This window comes from Hippichthys cyanospilos, chromosome 12 (genome assembly GCF_059441005.1).
Source record: "Hippichthys cyanospilos isolate Australia breed blue-spotted pipefish chromosome 12, RoL_Hcya_1.0, whole genome shotgun sequence".
Lineage (NCBI taxonomy): Eukaryota > Metazoa > Chordata > Actinopteri > Syngnathiformes > Syngnathidae > Hippichthys > Hippichthys cyanospilos.
In genome coordinates, this window is record NC_142380.1 from 13,298,701 (window position 1) to 13,314,747 (window position 16,047).

The 16,047-nt window shown below is 38.0% G+C and overlaps 2 protein-coding genes across 4 annotated transcripts; both read left to right on the plus strand.

Moving 5' to 3' along the window:
• The first annotated feature begins 458 nt into the window (after positions 1-458).
• Positions 459-6,678, plus strand: LOC148414959 (annexin A13-like). Of its 2 annotated transcripts, none has more exons than XM_088429377.1 (11): positions 459-1,057; positions 2,079-2,154; positions 2,553-2,647; positions 2,725-2,892; positions 3,859-3,892; positions 4,100-4,179; positions 4,634-4,702; positions 5,815-5,916; positions 6,000-6,075; positions 6,244-6,356; positions 6,501-6,678. In XM_088429377.1, exons 1-11 carry the CDS (start codon positions 1,043-1,045, stop codon positions 6,618-6,620), a joined length of 948 nt encoding a protein of 315 aa, XP_088285503.1. In that variant the 5' UTR covers positions 459-1,042; the 3' UTR covers positions 6,621-6,678. The 2 variants fall into 2 exon arrangements, with proteins under 2 accessions (XP_088285503.1, XP_088285502.1); XM_088429376.1 differs by having other exon boundaries at positions 465-1,057; positions 2,722-2,892.
• A 1,024-nt stretch (positions 6,679-7,702) lies between these two features.
• Positions 7,703-14,255, plus strand: LOC148414960 (annexin A13-like). Of its 2 annotated transcripts, none has more exons than XM_088429374.1 (11): positions 7,703-7,871; positions 9,009-9,084; positions 9,550-9,644; positions 9,719-9,889; positions 10,472-10,505; positions 10,713-10,792; positions 11,254-11,322; positions 12,411-12,512; positions 12,596-12,671; positions 12,840-12,952; positions 13,121-14,255. In XM_088429374.1, the coding sequence occupies exons 1-11, from the start codon at positions 7,857-7,859 to the stop codon at positions 13,238-13,240; spliced, it is 951 nt and encodes a 316-aa protein (XP_088285500.1). In that variant the 5' UTR covers positions 7,703-7,856; the 3' UTR covers positions 13,241-14,255. The 2 variants fall into 2 exon arrangements, with proteins under 2 accessions (XP_088285500.1, XP_088285501.1); XM_088429375.1 differs by having other exon boundaries at positions 9,722-9,889.
• The last annotated feature ends 1,792 nt before the right edge of the window (positions 14,256-16,047 follow it).

Genomic DNA, 16,047 nt, shown 5'->3' on the forward strand with positions numbered 1-16,047 from the left:
CTGTCGACCATTTATTTTTTTAACAGTTCTATTGCACATATTGAATTCGTGATTTTTAAATGATATAAATATATAACATAAATGTTAGATGCAGTATTTTCGCTCTATCATACAGTATCGCTTTGTTTAAGTACCTGTCGGGACAAGACATTATCCAATAATATTTTAACTAATGTCATATCAAAATTACAACAGTCAGATGACCTTTTATTTTTTCTAACGCTTTACAACATTTAATAGTTCTATTTCACTGCATTATGTGATAATTATTTATATATATATATATATATATATATATATATATATATATATATATATATATATATATATATATATATATATATATATATATATACACAATATAATTAGATATATAGTAACTACGACGTAAACGTTAGACTCATTTCACCCTCTAATATAGCTTTATGTACCTATCGGGACGAGGGTGTGTAGTTCTTTTGGTGCCATTTTTGGAACTACGTGCCCCAGTCCTACATCCTGCAATAAGACCCGTTAGGACACAGATGTCAAACTCAAGGCCCGGGGGCCAAATCCGGCCCGCCATGTCATTTTATGTGGCCCGTGAAAGCAAATCATGTAAGTTTTGCTTGCTAAACTCTGTTCCAAAACTTTAGCTTGTCGTGTATAATGAAAAATAAAGTTGAGATTTTTTGGTTTGTTCTGTTACAGTAAACAATAAATGAACAAACTAGACTGCTTCTGATTTCAAAACAACTAAGCTATCAATTTGCTGTGTACAGTAATAACACTATGAGACTATTTAAAATCGACTTGGTTTCCTCAACATATTGGCCCAATGAAGGAAGTTCTCGCCACAAAATGGGCCGAGACAAAAATAAATTTGACACCTCTGTATTAGGATCTGGCACGCCTCCTCATTAGCATATCATCATCATCTTCATCATATCCTTCACACACAGCACAACTGTCATGCACGTCATCCGGACACACTACAAACACACTCATAACCTTTCTTGCTGTGTTTTTTTTTTTTTGGACGGCAAACACTGTCCAGATAATCATGGGCAACGTGCAGGTAAGAGAACTTGTTAATTAATTGAAGTTTCCAAGGTTTTCGAAATTAACGTGGACTCAATGTTTTTGAGGTTTTTGGCACTTTCACTTAGAAGAATGCCTACACTACAAAACATACTGTACTTTTTTTTTGGAGGGGGGGTGCTTTTCAAGAGGGCGCCATTGAGGTACACGTCATTTCCCTCAAAGGACACACCTTGCCCCTTGGCCTGAATCGTAAACTTTTTTCACTTATTTAAATGAAAACTGTACACCTACTTTTACAATATGTGTTACACGTTTTCAATTGCATCTGTAGAAGTGTAATTCTTAAAAATATCAGAATTCTATTTCATTACGCAGTTTCACAACTCCCTATAAGGTTGCATGCGGCGCTAATATGGCATTTGTGAGCGTTACTAATCAATAAAGCAGCATTGGACAGTATAAAGGGGGGGAGGGGGGTAGTTGGGCGGATGCTGCCGGCAATGACTCAGCAACACACAGGCTGCAGCAGTCAGCAAGCCGCCTGGATGTTATGCTCAGTGACCAAACCTAACCATTCTCCTTTCGATGCGATTTGAATTTCTCAGAAGATGTTTATTGTCTAATAACCACCTTTAATATCTTAAAAGGTAGTATGAACTAAGATCATTTGAATCACCTCTTCTACACGTTTGTATGCTGTATGTACACTTGGAAATAACTCACAAGCCACAAGCTTGCTTAAGTAAATACTAACCAAAAATTTAAGAGGATAATGCTCAGTTTTGTGCGACACCGTTTAACAGGAGCATTCAACCAAAATTATGGCCAATAATGATGCAGTGCAACTGTAGACACCTGCACAAAACAACAATACTGTTTAAGAAATGTCATGACATGAATTTCTCTATGTATCGTTTTCGTAAATCTACAGGTTGTGTGCATGTGTATTGGTTGTTATAAAAAGTTATGAAAAGAATGTTATTTATTCCACAAAATTTCTTACTGTTAACTGTTGAGTGCCAGTGAAATATTTTGACTACGTTTCTCATTTCTAGCCCACAGTCGTCCCTTTTGAGGACTTTGATGTTACAGCTGACATTAAGGCTATTCGACAAGCATGTAAAGAATTAGGTGAGTATTTAAAAAATATTTAAAAGTGTTGAAAAGAGAATACGCACTTAAATTCAAGGCTATTTCTGTACTGTAATTGTTGCACCTGTTGTGCACCCTCACTGCAACCGTCAAACACTGGAAATACAGGTTTGGTTATTGGAGATGCCACACCTGATTATGACTTGAAAAGGGTACTTTTTTTCACGTGGCTGGAATTTTCCAAATAGTTTCTACCAACGTTTTCTTTTAAAGCATGTTTTGCCATGTTGCAAATATGCACAGTAAAGATATGAAATGTAACAATGAAGAAGTACATTTTAAAGGACAAATGTGATCAAAGTCCACCTGAGTGGCACACTTGAATGTATGGATGAATAGTTGCTTATAAATATACCGATGCTTTGTGCTCCTTCCAGGCACGGATGAAGAAGTCATCATTCAAATCCTGGCCAATCGCTCAGCAGTCCAACGTCTGGAAATCAAACAGGCTTACTTTGAAAAGTACGATGATGTGAGTACCCGCCCTCCACCTTGCACCCATCGTCAACATCATCGCACGGTGCTACAGGATTTCTGTTCACTTAGGAGTTAGAGGAGGTCCTGAAAAAGGAGTTGAAGGGCAGTTTTGAGAACGCCATCGTGGCCATGTTGGATGCTCCAAATGTCTACTTTGCCAAGGAGTTGAGGAAGGCCATGAAGGGGGTGGGCACAGATGAAGCTGTGCTGTTGGAGATCCTGTGCACTGCTACTAATAAGGTCTGGCACAAAATGTTGAGCATTTTGATGAAGCGATCCAAAATGATTATTTTGTCTATTAATCAATGAATCAGATGACATATTTTAATTATGATACAGTTACTGGTTTGTCCCGTGACATATCAGAAAACAGACAAAACTGTAAGTCATTCTTTTTTAAACAAAGTAATATTTTGGAGTCAAAGACAAAAATAATCAGTGCACTTTCATTAAGTACTACAGAAATCAGGTAATATTGAACTGTTCAGAAGCTGAAATTTTGTGAATTTGAACAATTTTAAAGAAGGTATAAAGAAGATTCATTGACTATCAAAAATCGATTGTTACAATTGGTCAATTTAAGTTTTGGAACTCTACTTAGTAGCTGTAGAAATGTGGCAGAGTAATTTTTTTATACTCATTCACGTTATTTATTGGTTATATTTCTCTCATCGCTTTTGTCCAAGTCCAATTTACAGGCAGTTCCACGCTAATACCTCAAAAATAGTTATTTGATTGATTAGCATAGATTTTTGCTTTGGGTTGGGGAAAGGGTCAACTGTACAAACGCCATTCAACTTTGACGCAAATGCAGAAACAAATTTATAATTGTAATATTCATACAAGAATGAGACTTCAAAATCAAAGCATGAAAATTTACATGCTAAAACGTTCACTTGTTTCAAGCCTAAATGTCATATCAGGCGCACATGCCAGTTAGATGTTGGTTTAAAAAAAACAGCTAGGTAGCGCTTAATTAAATATGGCAACTCAGCAAGCAAATATTTTCATTTTGAGTTTGAGTGATGCATTTTGTCCTAAAAAGCCACAGTATAGAATAGTCCTAATTAAAATCAAAGAAAAGAAATTTGCTTATTACTACCAGGAAAAACGTCTTAACAATACATGAGTAAAATGCGGACGGACTGCACATTTGGACTCTTTTCATCTTTCTGAATAAAACTTTTTTCATTTCCCCCCTCTCAGGATATCATCAGTTACAAAGAGGCCTATGCCCAGGGTAGGTTCTATTTTTGCATAAAATATTGACAGCTGCATGTTTATGTCCCGTCAGTCCATGTTGACAAATGTCCCCTGAGATCGATAATACATTTGTTACTTTTGGTCATTATTTTTCATAAGGATAAATACCTTTGAAATCAATTATATGCGCTATTTAAGAGGAAAGTGTGAAAGCAAAGTAATTGTAACTTTGATAACTCTGCAGTGCTTGAACGTGACCTGAAGGCTGACATTGAAGCTGACACCAGTGGAGATGTGAAAAATGTCCTTATGTCACTTTTGCAGGTAAATACGTTTTTAGTCACCTTCACCTAATTTTGGAGTAGTATTTTAAAGTGTTGATGTGTTATAAAACGAGCCATGAAACCAAATGGGAAATAAGACTTAGGACTACATCTCCCCTTGAGATATCTTTCATCCAATAGATTTGCTTGCTTTTATTCGCCTACTGAGATATTTAGTGACACACCAAATCATTGTTAGGCCTGCATACCATTTCCATTCCTCTGATTCTCCCACCCGTTCCCTTCCCCTTGTGAAAATGACAAACACAGCATGACTCGTGTTCAAAGCCGAACCGTAGCGCTGTGACTTCCAAAATATTGTATCTCCTTTAGTAATGTGTTGCAGATGAATATAATCCCACTAAATATGTGGGGATATCTCATGTCTCATCCATTGCTTTGGTATTTCAACCTCTCTTAAATATTTTTCTCTTAATCATTAAACCTGTTCACAGGCGAGCAGAGACGAGGGCTACGAGGTGGATGAGGGCTTAGCAGAACAGGACGCCGCATCTTTGTTTGAGGTACATTTTGAGACGTGTTGCAAATACACATCTTATTCATAATCTGCTTTGAAATCACAACCTGACAAAAGCATCTATGCATGTGACCAAAAGACAGTTGTTAAACCCTACTTTAAATGCAATATAAGTTTCGCTGTTTTGTTGAGGGGCTCTGCATTGATATTTCCCATTGCCAGTGGGGGGGGGGGGGGGGGGGGGTGCTCTTGGAGCACCATATGGTGTGGAAAGCTCGATATAAATGTATTCCATTTACCGTCCAATTTATTAGGAAAACTGACATTTGGTAGTTAACGGTCAATGTGTGATGAAACCGGTGTCCAAGACATTCATTTTAGCTTTCTAATTACAATTATGGTTGTAGTCTACAATGGTGGAAGACCTGTATGAATGGACAAACAATGAAGTGTGAAGCCACTTCACTATGAAAAGGCCACCATGTACATTGTACAGTTATAGCAATGCATGTGGGAGGAACACTTCATGCATATTTTATGGGTAAAAATGTGATTCTCTGAATGCCACTCAAACATTTTCTCACATGAAGTTGTTAAGAACCTTCGACATCCCTTGTAGTGTTAAGTACAGTTCTGTTGCAAACATGCAGCACACTTTGCAAACATGCAGCACACAGCCACAATGCAGGCTTGTCTTTTACTCTAAAAGTAAGAGAAGCAGAAATACTCGTATATATGGCAAATAAACAATGTCAGCAGTGCATGTGTTGAATAGCTAATAGGCTACGAACATTACATGAATGTTGCAGTTATGCAAATGGCCTAAAGATGTCGTTGTTTAACAAGAAACCCCTTCCATTTTTATTTTCTTTGAATAACTGTGTTTTTCCTCCCCAAATAATTATTGATAGTGATATTTAGAAAAACACGTATTTTTGGAGGGCGCCCAAAGACAACCATTTAGTGAGTAATGTAACAATTAAAGATCTTAATCGAAATGGATCGTGCACTATCTTAGGGCCTGATTGTTCCTGACATCACACCCACTTCCACAAAAGACATGATTGCTTCAACGACAAGCACTTCAAGCCAAATTCGTTTAATGAGCTCCATTTTGAAATGAATGGTTTCCTTCTTTTAATTGTTTCTAACCACCAGGCGGGAGAAGGCATGTTTGGCACAAATGAGTCAACTTTCAGCAACATCCTCACACACAGGAACTACATGCAGCTTCAGGCCACTTTTAAAGCATATGAGGCAGTAAGTAGTGCACACACTCATTCCAAAACGGGATTCGATGTTATGTTAATAGAAGGTCTCACATTTTCGTCTTTCAATTCAAGCTATCAGGAACGGATATTTTGGATACAATTGACTCTGAGGCTGCAGGAACCTTAAAAGATTGTTACATCACTCTAGGTACGCAAGTAGCAAATAGGTGCAATATCATAACAAATTTTGAAAACCACACATATAATTGTGAACTTTATCATGTTTTCTTTAACTTCTTATATTAGTTAAAATACATGGCAGTGGTAATATTGATGTCTTCTTGTCCAAGATGTGTATTATGTGTATGTTGGATAGTCCGGTGCGCCAAGAACCCTCAGCTGTACTTTGCTCGGTGCCTTAATGCAGCAATGAAAGGACTCGGCACCGATGAGGACACCCTCATTCGCATAATAGTGGGTCGCTCAGAGGTATGTATATTGGTGTGAACATTATGAGAATTTCACTGTGTAATTTCGTGCTATACATGTGACAATAATTCTTTACAATCTGCAATCAGCCACCATGCTTATAGTGCTCGACGTATCTGTATTCACGACACATTTATCCACCAGATTGACCTGGAGACGGTGAAGGACATGTACCTGGAGAAGTACGACGTCACCTTAAAAGATGCACTGGACGCTGAGTGTGGGGGAGACTTTAAACGTCTCCTTCTCGAGATCTTGCACTGAAAAACTTTTCTTCCTCTTTAATGGCCTTATTTAATAAAATCATGTATCTTCCTCTCTACCTCTTCAAGCACTCCATCTGTTTCACTGTGTGTCATCATCATCATCCTTCTCCAGTTCACATTCTACTCTTTACTCTTTATTAGCTTGCTGTCTGTTGACATACTCTCGTGTATTTGTATGCGTCTTTGCAGCTTGACTCAAGATGTTGTCCTCATGTTAACTGCCAATTAAGTGTCCGATAAATTCAGTGGAAAGTTTCATACTGCCTTAATTCTATAGACTAGCTTATGGCAACTTTTACAGTGTCAATTCACATTTACAGAAACCATCCATTACATGTTTGAGTACGAGCACAAGTACAGTAATTACTGTTGTTATTGGATGTGTTTAGTTTGTATTTTAAACACATTGCTCCGTCTCAGCTATCTGTTTAAAAACCACTTTATTTTTGCTGCAACTCAAATGTAGTGCAATTTGCTTCAAAGATGTTTTTCATACTCTTCGTATGCAAAATATTTTCTGCCGCGACACTCAACACGTAAGTGCCGACCGATCTCATAAGTTGACTGGTTACGGACTAAATTGCTACAAAAAATGTTTAATGTATATTTGTCATCAGTTTACCATACGTGATCTATCCTATTAATGAAGTGCAGTGGCAGAACAATAAGAGATCCTACATAAGATGGGTCCGTCGTAATATTCTAGCTGTCAGTTCAGGTTCGCCTTTTTCTGTCAGGAGATAAAGCTACTTGTTTTCTTTCGACTATCAGTTTAGAAAAGTGTTTTTCAATAGCAATTTTAGCTAAATTCGACTTGGACTACGGTAGTCTTAGAACGTTCTTTTAGGTGCTTGACAACACTGACATCTTGTGGAAGAATATAGAATGGCGGCATACACAACGATGACAAACTAAACCAAACAATCCTCCGTAGGTTACCCATTAATTTCTATTTTAATGCAATGCACTTTTTAGACATCGTTTAAAAACTACACAAAGTGCATTTTTGTTTTGTTTTTCTTAATACGCAGTGGTGACGTCAGTCCCGCAGCATCGGACAGGGCTTATCTCTGCATGATCTGGCACTCCTCCTCAGCAGCATCATCATCATCATCTTCATCATATCCTCCATACACAGCACAGCTGTCATCCACGCCATCCGAACACACTACAAACACACTCATAACCTTTCTTGCTGTGCTTTTTCTAACGGCAAACACTGTTCCAGATCATCATGGGCAACGTGCAGGTAAGAGAAATTGTTAATTAACCGAAGTTTCCAAGGTTTTCGAAGTTAACGTGGACTCAAATGTTTTTGAAGTTTTTGGCACTTTCATTAGACGAATGCGTACACTAAATGAACTGTGCGCGGGGCAAAACATACTTTTTTTTTTTTTTTTTGGGGGGGGGGTGCTTTTCAAGAGGGCGCTATTGAGGTACACGTCATTTCCCTTCAAAGGACACACCTTGCCCCTCGGCCTGAATCGTAAACTTTTTCACTTATTTAGATGAAAACTGGAAACCCTACTTCCACAATATGTGTTACACGTTTTCAACGGTATCTGGAGAAGTGTAAGTCTTAAAAATATCAGAATTATATTTCAATACACAGTTTCACAATCTGTTATGTAACAAAATGGTTTGTACTAAGTGCAAGATCACCTTCTCTTATGACTTGTTTTCAAAAGATGCACGTTTCTTGCAAAGACAATCTGCACAGAGATGCTCACTTGGTTGCATGCGGCGCTAATATGGAATTTGTAAGCGTCACTAATCAATAAAGCTGCATTGGACAGTATAAACAGGGGGGTGGAGGAAAGTTGGGCGGATGCAATGACTCAGCAACACACAGGCTGCAGCAGTCATCAAGCCGCCTGGATGTCATGCTCATTGACCAAACCTACTCCTACTCCTTCCAGATGCGATTTGAATTTCTCATAAGATATTGTCTAATACCCACCTTTAAAAAGTTGAAGGTAGTATGAACTAAGATAATTGAAATCACCTCTTTTACTCGTTTGTATGTTGCATGTACACTAGGAAATTACTCACAAGCCACAACACTTCTTGCTTAAGAAAATACTAACCAAAAATTTAAGAGGATAATGCTCAGTTTTGTCCGACACTATTTAACAGGAGCATTCAATTAAAATTATGGCCAGTGATGATGCAGTGCAACTGTAGACACCTGCACCTTACAACAATACTCTTTAAGAAATATCATAACATGAATTTCTCTGTATCGTTTTTGTAAATCTACAACTTGTGTACATGTGTATTGGTTGTTATAAAAAGCTGTGAAAAGAATGTTATTTATTCCACAAAATTACTTGCTGTTTACTGTTGACTGCAAGTGAAATATTTTGACTACGTTTCTCATTTCTAGCCCACAGTCGTCCCTTTTGAGGACTTTGATGTTACAGCCGACATTAAGGCTATTCGACAAGCATGTAAAGGTTTAGGTGAGTATTTCTTGTTTATTTTTGAAGTCAGATTTCTTCTAAGGTGCTGTCTTCAAAACAAACGTATTTAAAAGTGTTGAAAATAGAAAATACACTTAAATGCAAGGCTATCTCACTACTGTAATAGTTGCACCTGTTGTGCACCCTTACTGCAACCGTCAAACACTGGAAATACAGGTTTGGTTATTGGAGATGCCACACGTGATTATGACTGAAAAGGGTACTGGTGTCAACTTTTATTCACAAGGCTGGAATTTTCCAAATAGTTTCTAACAACATTTTCTTTTAAAGCATGCTTTGTCATGTTACAAATATGCACAGTAAAGATATGAAATGTCACAATAATAAGTACACTGATCACATTTTTTAAGGACAAATGTGATCAAGGTCCTCCTGTGTGGCTGCACTTGAATATATGGATGAATAGTTGCTTGTAAATATACCAATGCTTTGTGCTCCTTCCAGGCACGGATGAAGAAGTCATTATTCAAATCCTGGCCAATCGCTCAGCAGTCCAACGTCTGGAAATCAAACAGGCTTACTTTGAAAAGTACGATGATGTGAGTACCTGCCCTCCACCTTGCACCCATCGTCAACATCATCGCACGGTGCTACAGGATTTCTGTTCACTTAGGAGTTAGAGGAGGTCCTGAAAAAGGAGTTGACCGGCAGCTTTGAGAATGCCATCATGGCCATGTTGGATCCTCCAAATGTCTACTTTGCCAAGGAGTTGAGGAAGGCCATGAAGGGGGCAGGCACAGATGAAGCTGTGCTGGTGGAGATCCTGTGCACTGCTACTAATGAGGTCTGGCACAATATTTTTAGCATTTGGAAGAAGCAAACCAAAATGATTATTTTGTCTATTAATCAATGAATCAGATGACATATTTTAATTATGATACAGTTCCTGGTTTGTCCCGTGACATATCAGAATACAGACAAAACTGTAAGTCATTCTTTTTCAAACTAAAAGCATTACTTTGGAGTCAAAGACAAAGATAATCAGTCTGCTTTCATTAAGTACTCCAGAAATCGGGTAACATTGAACTGTTCAGAAGCTGAAATTTTGAGAATTCGAACAATTTGAAATAAGGTTTAAAGAAGATTCATTGACTATCAAAAATTGATTAATGTTACAATTGGTCCATGTTTTTGTTGCAACTCTACTTAACAGCAGTAGAAAAGTGGCAGAGTAATTTTTTATACTCGTTCACGTTATTTATTGGTTATATTTCTCTCATCGCTTTTGTCCAAGTCCAATTTACTGGCGCTAACAAGCTAGTACCTCAAAAATAGGTAACAATACATGGGTAGAATGCGAGTGGACTACAGATTTGGACTCTTTTCATCTTTCTGAATAAAACTTTTCTCATTTACCTCCTCTCAGGATATCATCAGTTACAAAGAGGCCTATGCCCAGGGTAGGTTCTTATTTTGCATAAAATATTGACAGCCGCATGTTTATGTCCCGTCAGTCCATGTTGACAAATGTCCCCTGAGATCGATAATACATTTGTTACTGTTGGTCATCATTTTTCATAAGGATAAATACCTTTGACCTGAATTATATGCGCTATTTAAGTGGAAAGTGTGAAAGCAAAGTAATTTTAACTTTGATAACTCTGCAGTGCTTGAACGTGACTTGGAGGCTGACATCGAAGATGACACCAGTGGCGATGTGAAAAATCTCCTTATGTCACTTTTGCAGGTAAATACGTTTTTACTCACCTTCACCTAATTTTGGAGTGGTATTTTAAAGTGTTGATGTGTTATAAAACGAGCCATGAAACCAAATGGGAAATAAGACTTAGGACTGCATCTCCCCTTGAGATATCTTTCATACAATAGATTTGCTTGCTTTTATTCGCCTACTGAGATATTTAGTGACACACCAAATCATTGTTAGGCCTGCATACCATTTCCATTCCTCTCATTCTCCCACCCCTTCCCTTCCCCTTGTGAAAATGACAAACACAGCATGACTCGTGTTCAAAGCCGAGCCGTAGCGCTGTGACTTCCAAAATATTGTATCTCCTTTAGTAATGTGTTGCAGATGAATATGATCCCACTAAATATGTGGGGATATTGTTGTCTCATCCATCGCTTTGGTATTTCATAATACAGATAAAAGATAAATATTTTTATCTCAATCATTAAACCTGTCTACAGGCGAGCAGAGACGAGGGCTACGAGGTGGATGAGGGCTTAGCGGAACAGGACGCCGCATCTTTGTTTGAGGTACATTTTGAGACGTCTTACAAATACGTGAAATCACAACGTGACAAAAGCGTCTATGCATGTAATCCCAAGACAGTTGTTAAACCCTTCTTTAAATGCAATTTAAGTTTCGCTGTTTTGTTGAGGGGCTCTGCATTGATATTTCCCATTCACAGTGGGGGAAAAATTCTCTTGGAGCACCATATGTTGTGGAAAGCTCGATATAAATCTATTCCATTTACCGTCCAATTTATCAGGAAAACTGACATTTGGTAGTTAACGGTCAATGTGTGATGGAACCGGTGTCCAAGACATTCATTTTAGCTTCAAAATTCCAATGAAGTGTGAAGTGAAGCAATCTGCGGCCATCTTGTATTTTCCACCTATACATTCATTATGTATTATTTTTTTTCTCAATTTTCTTCCTCTATGAAAAGGCCACTATGTACATTGTACATTTATAGCAATGCATGTGGGAGGAACAGTACATGCATATTTCATCGGTGAAAATGTGACAAAATTTCCTCACATTATGTTGTCAGAACCTTCGACAGCCCTCACAGTGTTAAATACAGTTCTGTTGCAAACATGCAGCGCACTTTAACGTGCTTTGGGTTTAAAAAACACACCCAATACTGGCTTCACTTTTACTCAAAAGGTAAGAGAAGCAGAAATACTCGTATATGTGGCAAATAAACTATATCAGCAGTGCGTGTGTTGAAAAGCTAAGGTACATAGAGTACTGGAAGGTTGCAGTTATGCATATGGCCTAAAGATGTCGTTTTTTAACAAGAAACCCCTTTCATTTTTTTTTCTTTTAATAACTGTGATTTTTTTTTCTCCCCAAATAATTATTGATGGCGATATTTGGAAAAAACACGTATTTTTTGAGGGTGCCCTAAGGCAAACATCTAGTGAGTAATATAACAATAAAAGATCTTAATCGAAATGGATCGTGCACTGTCTTAGGGCTTGATTGTGCCTGACATCACACCCACTTTCCCAAAAGACAAGATTGCTTCAACGACAAGAACTTCAAGCCAAATCCGTTTAATGAGCTCCATTTTGAAATGAATGGTTTCCTTCTTTTAATTGTTTCTAACCACCAGGCGGGAGAAGGCATGTTTGGCACAGATGAGTCAACTTTCAGCTACATCCTCACACACAGGAACTACATGCAGCTTCAGGCCACTTTTAAAGCATATGAGGCAGTAAGTAGTGCACACACTCATTCCAAAACCGGATTTGACAGTATGTTAATAGAAGGTCTCACATTTTCGTCTTTCAATTCAAGCTCTCAGGAACTGATATTTTGGATACAATTGACTCTGAGGCTGCAGGAACCTTAAAAGATTGTTACATCACTCTAGGTACGCAAGTAGCAAATAGGTGCAATATCATAACAGATTTTGAAGATCACACATATAATCGTGAACTTTACCATGTATTCTTAAACTTCTTATATTTGTCAAAATGCATGGCAGTGGTGATACTGCTGTCTTCTTATCCAAGATGTGTATTATGTGTATGTTGGATAGTCCGGTGCGCCAAGAACCCTCAGCTGTACTTTGCTCGGCGCCTTAACGCAGCTATGAAAGGACTCGGCACCGATGAGGGCACCCTCATCCGCATAATCGTGGGTCGCTCAGAGGTATGTATATTGGTGTGAACATTATGAGAATTTCACTGTGTGGTTTCGTGCTATACATGTCGCAATAATTCTCTACAATCTGCAATCAGCCACCATGCTAATGGACACAGCGATTTCTTGCCTACAGATACCTACTGTATCTGTATTCACGACACATTTATCCACCAGATTGACCTGGAGACGGTGAAGGACATGTACCTGGAGAAGTACGACGTCACCTTAAAAGATGCCCTGGACGCTGAGTGTGGGGGAGACTTTAAACGTCTCCTTCTGGAGATCTTGCACTGAAACACTTTTCTTCCTCTTTAATGGCCTTATTTAACAAAATCATGTATCTTTCTCTCTACCTCTTCTAAGCACTCCATCTGTTTCACCTGTTCACTGTGTGTCATCATCATCCTTCTCCAGTTCACATTCTACTCTTTACTCTTTATTAGCTTGCTGTCTGTTGACATACTCTCGTGTAATTGTATCCTCGCAGCTTGACGCAAGATGTTGTCCTCATGTTAACTGCCAATTAATGTGTTCGATACAGTCAGTGGAAAGTTTCATACTGCCTTAATTCTATAGACTAGCTTATGGCAACTTTTACATAGTGTCAATTCCCATTTACAGAAACCATCCATTACAAGTTTGATTACGAGCATAAGTACAGTAATTACTGTTGTTATCGGATGTGTTTAGTTTGTATTTTAAACACATTGCTCCCTCTCAGCTATCTGTGTAAAAGCCACTTTTTTTTTGCTGCAATTCAAATGTAGTGCAATTTGCTTCAAAGATGTATTTCATACTCTTTGTATGCAAATGATTTTCTGCCGCGACACTCAACACGTAAGTGCCGACCGATCTCATAGGTTGACTCGGTGATGAACAGTTACTTCACTTAAACTGTTTAGGGGCACAATATGTTTATAACACCATGCCGTGTGGGATTTTTTTAAGACCTTTTAGTCACAGTTAATAAAGTGCAATCGTCTGACTCCATTCCACTGCAGGAGATAATTGCAATTTTCATACAGTTACTCACTTTCTAATTTAATGCACCAACAACTGTGTGCTTTTAGGATGGTTAGAAACTACTGGTAATACAAAAGGAGACTTGAATATTATTCATCATTGTGATGTCTATGTACGCAATTGTATGTTATTTAAATCTGCAATGGTAGTAACTACTGTAATAGAATGTCACATTGTCATATACTAACATAATCCAGTAGACATTATCAAGTATGTTGGTGTATTCTATTGACATGGAAAGCGATATACAAAAACAAAGAAATAAATGACGGAATACTGTACTGTAGTTTAAATAGTTTTCTTTGTAACCTATAGATAGCAGCATTGTGACGTTGAAATTGGTTGCAAGTATTTTGTTCCTTTTCATGAAAGTTTACTAGATGAAACATGACACATGTTCATATTATATAATTGACTGTTGACTATAAGTTATTTTAAACACAAGCATAATTAATATTGTTTACAGGTTGGGGACAGTACAAGTAAGATCTATACTGTGTTTATTGAACAATTTTGCTGTTCAGTGGGACACCATTAAGCAATTTTGTTGAACAAAGGAACACATGGCCAGCACAACATTAATACACAAGGACACACAATTCAATGATCAACTATTGAAAATAAATTGTTACCATTTCATCTAGGGCTCAGCTTCGGATCTCAATGCCCTGAGAGAAGGCCACTGACCAAGCCACTAAAAAAATAAAAAATAGGGGCTAATGCTATTAATACGGTTAGCTAAGGCTATTCAACGCTAAAGCTGTAGCCTTGCTTACTTTTCATCTTTGGAAAATTTTACCAAATGTTCATTTAAATGTTTTTCTTTCCCATTTTATTAGCTTTCAATATGTTGTTTATGGATTTTGGTTGTGATTTAAAAAATTAGGAACATCACAGCGACGTGTGACCCGTTTTCATGATGCGGCGCCGACCAGCAGAAGAAGATAGGACAGAGAGAGAGAGAGCACTGCTCTCCTCTGTATCATGTTGGACTTTCCAGTCTGATTTTGAGCTGCAGTAAGTCCTCAGCTGAAGGTAGGTCTGAAAGAAATGTTTGTTCATCTTTATGTAATCAGCACCTGCACCTAATGAAGTGCCCTATAGGGAAATCATAAGCTAAGCAGGCAAAGTATTGAATAGTTAATCTTATCCTTAAATCTTGTCAGTGTGAAGTATGTTTGCCAGAAAGATCTCTGCTCCTCTGTGCAGTAGCATTTGACCCTTTGGCTGCTTATTTTTTAACTCAGTCTCTAACGAGAGACTGAATTTCACTAAATTTGATCACAAAGTATTTTTTTACATCTGACTTTTACCTATTATATTTAGATTAGGAACCTGTCTTGTCTGATTGTTCCACACAGCTCTGGCATACTTCTGTCTCTCATTGCAATGGAGTTTTTCATATATTTTACATCTGACTTTTACCTATTATATTTAGGTTAGGAACCTGTCCTGTCTGAATGTTCCACACAGCTCGGGCATACTTCTGTCTCTCATTTCAATGGAGTTTATCATACAGGAAAATCACAACACAATAGCGCAGATTTAGGGTCTTTGAAAGTCTGTTTAGGCAAGACACTGACCTGATTAGATTGTGTAGTCTGTCAGTTGTTACCAATTAGCAAATTTCCATTACAGAGAAAATGGGGTTTAAATGTTCGTTTCACACATGGATGATGGATCTCCTCCGAATGTCATGCTACTTTCTGTACCTATGATTTTGCACCTAGGACCTGCATCAATTATACACCGTGCACCTGAGATTCTGCACCTATAACCTCGCGCCTAGGACTCTGAATTCTATGTCTATGAACCTGTGTCCTACAACTATTGTTGTGCAACTGCGACTCTGCATCCCATATCTGTCATTCTTAATCTTGCACCTGGGATTCTGCATCCTGCGTTTGCAATCCTTCACCTAAGGCTCTGCTTCCTACAACTACATCTTGCCCCCATGACTCTGTGATCTAGTTATTATTCTGCTGAAGCTTGGATTCTGCACCCGTGATTGATTCTGTTTCCCGCACCTGTGATTACACATCTCTCAAACCACTGATCCCGTGTCCTACACCTCCAGC